This window comes from Stigmatopora argus, chromosome 2 (genome assembly GCF_051989625.1).
Source record: "Stigmatopora argus isolate UIUO_Sarg chromosome 2, RoL_Sarg_1.0, whole genome shotgun sequence".
Taxonomy (NCBI): domain Eukaryota; kingdom Metazoa; phylum Chordata; class Actinopteri; order Syngnathiformes; family Syngnathidae; genus Stigmatopora; species Stigmatopora argus.
In genome coordinates this window covers 7,590,816-7,600,000 of record NC_135388.1, presented here as the reverse complement: position 1 = coordinate 7,600,000, position 9,185 = coordinate 7,590,816, and the positions used below count along the sequence as shown (strand labels likewise).

At 39.9% G+C, this 9,185-nt stretch overlaps 2 protein-coding genes across 3 annotated transcripts in view; both read left to right on the top strand.

Moving 5' to 3' along the window:
* Positions 1-4,437: 4,437 nt before the first annotated feature.
* On the top strand, positions 4,438-6,915 carry ddx28 (DEAD (Asp-Glu-Ala-Asp) box polypeptide 28). Its single transcript, XM_077595076.1, has 2 exons — positions 4,438-5,957; positions 6,392-6,915. Exons 1-2 carry the CDS (start codon positions 4,684-4,686, stop codon positions 6,789-6,791), a joined length of 1,674 nt encoding a protein of 557 aa, XP_077451202.1. The 5' UTR covers positions 4,438-4,683; the 3' UTR covers positions 6,792-6,915.
* A 1,959-nt stretch (positions 6,916-8,874) lies between these two features.
* The window catches only part of tln2a (talin 2a), a 63,904-nt gene continuing 63,593 nt past the window's right edge, over positions 8,875-9,185 (top strand). For both annotated transcript variants that reach the window (XR_013299428.1, XM_077595075.1), the window contains exon 1: positions 8,875-9,051. The gene's annotated coding sequence lies outside the window, so the exon portion shown is untranslated. The remainder of the gene's footprint in view (positions 9,052-9,185) is intronic.

Here is a 9,185-nt window from a genome sequence, read left to right as displayed (position 1 = left end):
GAACTGATGTTCATTCACGGCCACCCTCCCTTCTCAATTGGATTGGACATCTACCACTGATAAACTCATTTAAAAAAAGAATCCCAAAACCTTTGAGCAAGGGTGCACACTGCAATCAGTTCAGAGCGTACCCCTGTTCTTTCACTGTTCTCAGTCAACTTGGATAGACTCCAGCACCCCATGAGGGGGATAAGTAGTACGGATAATCCACCAAATTGATGTCTGGTACATTTATGCTTTTCCTCCTTCACGTGAAATCTATTTAAATGAATGGTTTTTTCTTGATCTTTTCCTACATTTTAAAGCATTCTCATTATCCAAACCAAACCGAACTAGTAGATTCACTTTTCAAAATAAAATATTCGCCTCATGCAAGCTGTTAGAGCCAATAATGTCATTTAAAATAAAAAAGTCAGAATAGTCCCTGCTAAATGGTTATTACATTACGTCTTTTCTTTTGTCGACATTCAGTTGCGGGTATTTCCCATGACGACATTTCTGCAGCTAATTTTAAGTAGGCCTAATAGGAAATCAGTTTGTGCAAGCTTTCCCCAATTCTTATTAACCCCTTTGTTTGCATCAAATCCATCAGCCTCTTTTGGCTCAGGTTAATCTTCACTGTGTATCCGGTGTCCATACACACACACACACACACATAAGCACACACCCACACTCGGCGTCACACGGGCTAATGCACTCAAGCCCTGATGAGTTGTTTTGATGCCTTAAACATTAATGTGCATGTTCTATAATGCATCACTGTGTAAAAGTTATCCATGTTTTCATTTGAGCTAAAGATCTTTCACATTCAGATAAGCACTATAACAAACTTGGAAGCGATTTGAAGCACGAAGAAAGCTACTGGAAGTGTAATACCATTTGGTGGTGGACTAATTTGGGAAAAAATAGAACATTAATAATACATTTTGCAATCAACAAATACTTTTGAAATTATTTTCATCAATATCTAATTCCTGGCTATGAGATTTGCTGAGAAAACATCTACGGGTGGACTCAGACCTTTAGATGGTTCTGTAGCCTATACCTTTTACTTTTTTTCGGTTTGAAATCGAATTTGTAATAATGTCAGACAAACTGCATGCATACATCACCCACTTATTTTGACACGGTTGCCAGACGTGTGTGGGCGTTTAGACAAGCGCTCGGTGTACAGAATACATCTGAAAGCATCAAATTTGCGTTTCCTGTGGTCTTTTAGTTCCATACACAAACACCAGAGTAACCCTTCCTTACCAACAGTCATAAATAAGCGTTATCTAACTGTAAAATAACTCAATTTATTTACCGGTGAATTGGGAGAATGGGCATCTTTAGAATGCAAATGACACAATATTTCTCTTTATTAAATACTGTTGTATCTAATGTTGAAACGTTATTAGGACCCTTTAGAATAAAATGCTGACTTCACAATTGTTCTGTTGGATTGAGGCTTATGAATAATTGAAATAACGACAGCAATCAATTGACAAGCAAGTATTATAGTACAGTACAGTCATCATGATGTCTTTTGTGTTTTATTTTGCTTTCTTATGTAATTCCCAAACAAAAGAAAACCACGTAATTGTTACAAATGCTACTCTTAGATCAGCTGGAGAAAGGTTAATGCAGGGAAATAGCAGTGTGATAAAAGGCTTGGTAAGATGAAAATCTTCATAATATCTTGTTTGTAAACAAACAAATACAAATGGCAAGCTCTATTCAGTTTTGAAAACATTCACTGGATTTTTCAAGAATCATAATATAATACTGAGGGGAATAACCGCTCATTTCTAAACGCAGCTTCACATAGTATGTGCTACGTTTCCCCCCAAACATTTACAGTCACAAAATAAAAATACCTGACTATTTTATGTTAAAATTAGATTTAGTTAAGTTTTAGTATTAAGTTACTGAGAGATTTTGCTCCGTGTTTACTGTATAAAGTGAAAAATACCCAATATTGTTAATGTTTTATTTACTGTTTTAAATCTGGGTTCAAAATAGGTGATTATTTATTTCATTTTATTTTATTACCTCTTGAGAATTATTCCAAACATTGGGCTAAAGGATACAAAGTTCTTTACTATTCACTTTTTAAATACACAGCTCTTAAACTGAACATGACTGAACACATTGTCCATCGATTGGACAGTAGCCTACTGTATTATCGTCACCTAACAGGACTTGACCTTTCCCCTCTGCGTACACACCCAAGTACATTTCACTATACCCCTAAATGTTATCTTTAGCGATGACCTTTAAAGTGCGAAGATAAGGAAGGTAATTTTGTGTGGGAGGGTGCCAACGTGGTTTGTTCTTCTAGTGAAAGTTGGAGAGCAAACAAGCAGCATCGTCCCCCCCATCTCACCCTGTTATTTGTATGCTTTGAGGCATCGCTCTCTTTTTAAGGATTTGAGCACACACATCCTGCAGCAATGCTAACGTAAGCACCGACGCAACAGGTATTTGCTAAATGTCAACAAATATCAAGTTACGTGATGTCTGGTCCTGTTTTAGAACAACCAGCGATAAGGATTCACTGCAGAGACCATGAAGCAAATTGAAAATTATTTCTGCAAGATCTCAAATAGAGTATATAGTAGGGTTGGCCTTATTTTGAAATTTGGCCCTTCAAAATCCAAAGCACAAAAATACAGAGTGTATTCTAAGAAATGATGAAAATCAACAAAGTATAGTCATAAAGCTACTCCAATCTAAACACAAAATCCCATGAAAATACGCCCATTATTATCTCAATATTCCCCGTAACAACTCCAATCATTCATTTTATGGTCTATTTTTGTTCTGAATAGAGACAAGGGTGAAAAGTGAACAAGAACATCCCATTTGAATCTGGACGAGCGCTCGTTTATCCGGGTTTGGTTGCTAGTCATTTGCACACAGGCAAACAAGCATTCCCATAAGGACAATTTACAGTCCTCAATGAACCTAACATGCAAGATTGTTTGAGGAAGTTGGACTCCCTGGAAAAAAAAACCCTCCACAAACATCCGGAGCCAGATTCGAACCCCCGCCCTCGGATCTTGCAGTCACTACTGTCTTTGTTTATCATTTCTAAATATAGAAATTTAAATCGTGTCACATGAAGAAACCACTTCAAGCAAATTCTTATCATTGTTTTTATTTCAATTTTATTGCATACAGAGGGCCGTAAAAGACTTCTTGGTTAGGGTTTCTCTCTAGTGGTCACTTGCTGAAATTGCTTTGACTTGCCGGTTTAAAACTTAAAACTTGTGAGAACACAACATCTGCAGTAAATTAAAATTTATTTCTGGAAATCTATCACTTAGATAAAATGTTAAAAATCCTGCAGTGGGATTCAAGCTGCAATGACATTAAATTGTGACACTCTTGATGATACTGATGATCGATGACTAGGATTGAGTTCATTCATCACATCAGCTGGTGTAAAATCAATTCAAACAGCCAGAAGCATTTAAATGTGAAGGCCGAAACACTCTTACTATTAGAGTATGAAGTACTATCCCCCTTTTTTAGCATCCGTTTCGCTGGATACGAAAAGATTAGTGACCCTTTATTATTATTATTTTTTTTTTTACATGTACTGTGGCACAGCAGCAAAACTGGATAATCCTCCCAAGAATTCCAGAACATGCACATGCTTAACCTTGAGCCTTTAATTAGTCATTTTATGAGTTAATAAAACTTGACTTTGGAGTTTTCTCATGACAATATTGCAGGCTTGGTTGAACACAATTTAGTGAGGCCTGTTAACATTCCGTAGTAGCGATGATCACTGTGGTTATTGCCACCATCTTGATCGAACTAAGAAAAAAAATAGAAGAAGCCATCAATTATAATTAGTGCTTGTACTCATTGGTCACAGGCGAGCTGGAATTATCCCAGTTTACAATGGGTGAGTTTTTATTCTAACCATAAAATCTCAGAACCTTTTTTTTAATAACAAATACTGTATTTACAATACTGTGGTATTTATATTAACCGAATTATATGTACAACCACAATGCTTCATTTCCAAATCAAACATGTATTCACAAACTGAAAAAAAATATGTCCATTAAAAATCATCTGAATCAAAGTAAAAGTACAACTCTCAGCAAAAATACCTAAGAATATATCAATATTTTAAAAATAAAGAGAAATATTCAAGTTATCATTATTATTATTATTATTTACTCTCAATTTTATGTAAAGTAGTTAGTGGATGAGAGAATACGACTAAAGCAAAATTTCATACATTTTGGTATATAAATAACCATAGTATCTCATAAAATGGATTTAACAAAAACGTGTCGTAATTTTTGTTTTAGTTTAACATTATGTTTTCCATTTGAAGTGAGATTTTCCCCTTAGGTACTTTTTTGCTTATGCACGTTTAAATCAAATTCTGGTTAAAGAAATGCATCAAATATTCTTCGTCATCATTCAGCGCCCCCTAAACGTCATCAACAATCGCCACGTTACGCATGGCTCCCTGACACCCACTTGCACAGCTTCCATGAATCTTCTGTATTCGTTTTAATTGCTTTTGGAATAATATTGGTTTTGTTTTTTGATAACCTGATGAAGATCCCTTAGAAGATTGATTGCCTTGCTTTACTAAGCAATTTGATTTTATTCAAGCTTGTTCTTTGGGGGGAAAATAGCCGCTAGCGGGCTAGCATTCGCTGCCAGTCCAGAATGTTGTCTCTGAAGGTCGGGTACTCGACTTTGGCTTCATCGAGACATTTTCAAACTGAATTGAGCAGACTCTCGACTTCTCGTGTTTATTTTTCCGTCTGTCCGGCATCTTCCGAACAGATCCCCGTCATCCGCGTTCCTCGCTCCGTGCAGAATCGCGTCGAGAACGTGAAGCAAACCCGAAAAATTACGCCAATCCGAACCAGCAAAGCCGGCAAACTCCTCATCCAGGGAAGGAATGCCAGTTTGAACCAGTCTGTTGGTTACACGCACGGCAAATTTGAAGTGCCCACACTCTGCTCCAAGGGATGGAAACACAACAAGTCATTCGGGGATTATTTCACCATCAACAACATCCGATCCGTTGCCCCTTTTATAACTGCCGGCGGGGAGAAAGAGGAGGACAAAAAGCCCACGGAGACCTTCCACAAACTCCACATCTCCGCGGATCTGATAGAAACTTTGGAAGGCCTAAACATCATCCATCCCACCACAGTGCAGATGCAGACCATTCCTCAGGTGATGAGAGGTCACAACATCCTGTGTGCGGCCGAGACAGGAAGTGGGAAGACGCTGAGTTATTTGTTGCCCATTTTGCACAAATTGCAGCTCAGTAAGGAGATGAATGAAGATCTGTGTCCCCCTGAAATTCATGCTATGGTCGTGGTGCCCTCCAGGGAGCTGGCCGAGCAGGTGGCATCCGTGTCCAAGAGCCTGTGCACCCCACTGGGCTTGGAGACGAGGATGGTGGAAGGCGGGCGAGGCGTGGGTAGCATCAAAGGGGTTTTCAAGCAAGACCCTCCTGACGTTTTAGTCGCCACACCCGGCGCACTGGTCAAAGCTCTGCGAAGACGTTGCCTGGACCTGAGACACCTGCGCTTCCTGGTGGTGGACGAAGCCGACACCATGTTCGACCCGAGCTTCGTCGACATGCTGGAGGAAATTTTGGGGCACGTCGTGATCGCCGGCAGTCCGGCGGAGACGCGAGACCCGTTGGGAAAGGCTCAGCTTCTGGCGGTGGGCGCCACCTTCCCCGGCGGGGTGGGCGACGTCCTCGGCCGGGTGACAGATCTCGGGAGGATGGTGGTCATAAAGAGCAAGATGCTGCACTACCTCATGCCACACGTTAAGCAGACCTTTCTAAGGGTTCGTGGGCAGGACAAGGTTCCAGAGCTCAACCATTACTTGAAACGATTGCAGCTGGAACAACGAGGAGATGGTGGGGACGGGGTCCTGGTGTTCTGCAACAAGTCCTCCACTGTCAACTGGCTCGGGTAAGTAAAGGAAAATATTAAGTTTTAGTAAACGCCTGGGGGAAAGAAAACATGATTTATTTTTAACTATTTGATGAACAACATGGGTTAAGAGTTTTTATTTTCTATATCTCTGCAAAAAAAATATTTCCGTGTTCAAGGTACTCCTTAAAGGAGCTTGTTTTTAAATCATTATACATTATAAAACTAACCAATATCCATTTTTTTGTTAATTGTGTTGCTTTGTGTTAAGATTAGATGTCTTGGAAATGCATTATTTGTTTTGTCCATTACTAAGCAAGCATGGAGTGAATATTATTTTGTTAATATATACTTCCTGAGGATATAATGAACAACCACAGGTTTTATATTGCACGGAAAAAAACGCGTTCTTCCAATGAAAATGCCTTTTTATTTCCGGCGTTTTCATAATAAGTCCATTTCTTCCACAATAGATATTCTCTGGAGGAAATGGGTGTCCCGCACGCCCGTTTGCAAGGTGAGATGCCTGCTGTGGTGCGCACTGGCATCTTTCAGGGCTTCCAAAAGGGCACTACGAAGCTTCTGCTGTGCACCGACGTGGCCTCGCGAGGCCTGGACACGTCCCGGGTACGTCTGGTGGTCAACTACGATTTCCCGGAGTCACACACGGACTACATCCACAGAGCCGGTAGGGTGGGGAGAGCTGGGGGGTGCCAAAGTGGCGAGGTGCTCAGTTTCGTCACACACCCATGGGAGGTGGAGCTTGTTTGGAAGATGGAGACAGCTGCTCGGAGGAGGACTTGTTTGCCCGGTATGGAGTCCGCTATACGGCAAACACAACCTAAAATGGTGGAGACGAAAGAGTTGAGGTGACGGACGCCATTGGATGACAACAGTATTTTTCAGTTTTTTTTCCAATTAGTTGCCTCGGACAGGTTTTAGACCCCTCCCTGTCCCTCGTGAGGATAAGCAGCTTGGAAGATGAATAAAAGATTTGGGTTTTCCCCCCCCCCCCCCCCCGACATGTCACCTGCCTCACACTGATTTACCATTACAATTGTGGAAAATATTCTCGTTCTATAAGCGTCAACACTGATTAACCACTAGAGGGTAGCATTTATCTGATTTCTGGTTTTATTTAGTATTCACTTTTTAAATTAAAAACAATTCTGAACATTTATTGGACTAGTGACTTTTTTTGTAATACAAAAGAATAAGTCATAGGGAAAATAATGATTTAAAATAATGAACCCGTTAAAGGCCAATTTTCTACATTGTATCTCTTATGATTATATATATTTTTTATATGATGTGTCCGTTTTTTAATAAAAATGCTAATCCAACTAAATATAATTAAAATAATTTTAAAAAATACCAATATGCTCCGGTTATGACACCCAATTACACTAAGGGCCATTTAATAATAATAATTTATGCACAATACTTGCTGGTAGTCTTGTTTGGTAAAATCCCTCCCCAGTGTACTAATTATACTCGTCTCCAATATCTATGAGCACAGGCCCAAATCTGACACCTTGACTGTCAATGCCCCCCCTGTCCCCTGATTTTCCTTCCTCTTTGCCTGCAGGTTGCATGTTGAAAGCAAAGTGTAAGTCCCCCCTCCCTGTAAAACTTTCTGCGCTTCTGATGTAATGTGGAATGTTGCCACGAAAATTATGGATTACGGGCAGCTGATGGAAAACGATCCAAATATTTTCTCGGAGACGTCTCGCTCCCACAGTTGGGATTTCGGGTGGGGAACGGGGTCTTCTGAGGGAGAAATGTGGAGATTATGGTAGCAGACAGATGTGTCAACATGGCACTTCCATCAGAATGTTTGGAATTTTACTTGGATTCTCGGGCAACTGTTCTTCTCTTGTCACTTAAAATATGATTTGAAGGTTTTCCCTTCTACTTTATTTCTCTAACTGACTAAGTTAAATATTGAATTGTCTAATTTAAGAACAGGCCCACTGTCTACACACAAGATTTGTACACAAAGCATGACTACTTGAATGACACTCATTTACCATTAATCAGAACGCAATGTATTGTGGGAAATTTGGCAGGCTGGACTCGCTGGCGCTTGTGCATAAGAGTGAGTCATGAATACAGAACACCTGAAGAGTGTTTATTTGTGTTTTTATTTTTTTATTTATATGAATAAATTAAGGTTTTCAGACTTCTGCTCCATAAACAGAATTGACAGTCAGTATTGATGTTGTTAGTATCATTTACAACATCAATACAAAAGACAGTAATGAAAAATATATTCAGTAACAGATAAATATAGTATGGATTTTTTTTATTCAGAGGCTTCAGGGGTCTAAATTGCTTTATTGATTTTTTTAAAGTGCCAATTTTAGTTTATAATCCAATTATGAGTTTAAAAAACGCTAATATCGGAGGGGTTTATAGAACTTATGTTTGAAGCATAAATGATTATGAAATGAATTAGTAATTAGTATAGTAACAAATAAGCTTTAAACTTCAGTTTTCACACATTCAAGAAATTAAAACAGAATCGAGAAGTTTAGCAATTAAAATGAAAACTTTCCCTTTGGAACAAAAATTTCTCTCTTGGGGTTAGACTGACAATATGTCTATTTTTACACTTCCTATTTGTTATTTCATTTCCTAGGCAATATTAAATCATTTTTCCGATGTATTTTAACCAGTTGCATCAAGCACCTTGGAATTCCCTGTATATTACGAGATTAAAGTTTTAGAAAAGAATGGTAAAATAGTCAAATTGTTCATACAGTATATAATGACATGAATTCCTCATAGACCAGAATAGAGCTTTTGGAGAACACTTAGTGGGAGATAAACTACAAAACGTGGTCGATTGAAAGTGACGTATTTCCTGTGGTGACCCCACAGGGAGGATGGGCTTGTCTCCCAAATGCCCACGCCCACCAACCCCCCTCCACCCCCATTTGACGCGCACGTACACACGCGCATTGTACACACTCAACAGTCGCCGCTGTCCCTCCACGCGAACGCACACACTCGCCGGCCGGCCACTTAGGACATTTGCCTTCCAGCCGTGCAGAGGATCCTATTTTGCTGCTAAATCAACGGAAGTGTCCGCCCCGGTGCGTTCTGCGATGCACCACTGGAGCATCTGAAGGTAAAACGGCTTTATTTTTCCCCCCCTTTATTCATTGGTCACATAGTCATCCGATTACCGCGGCGAACATCCCTCCTGCGGCACACGCCGAAAATCCGCCTGACGGCTCTTATCAAAACGGGGCGGCGGGGGGC

Bases quoted from the DNA above. Each gene is read 5' to 3' on its own strand.
- ddx28 (XM_077595076.1), top strand. From the start codon at position 4,684: ATGTTGTCTCTGAAGGTCGGGTACTCGACTTTGGCTTCATCGAGACAT. The intron at 5,958-6,391 runs GTAAGTAAAGGA...CTTCCACAATAG, and splicing joins TCCACTGTCAACTGGCTCGG to ATATTCTCTGGAGGAAATGG.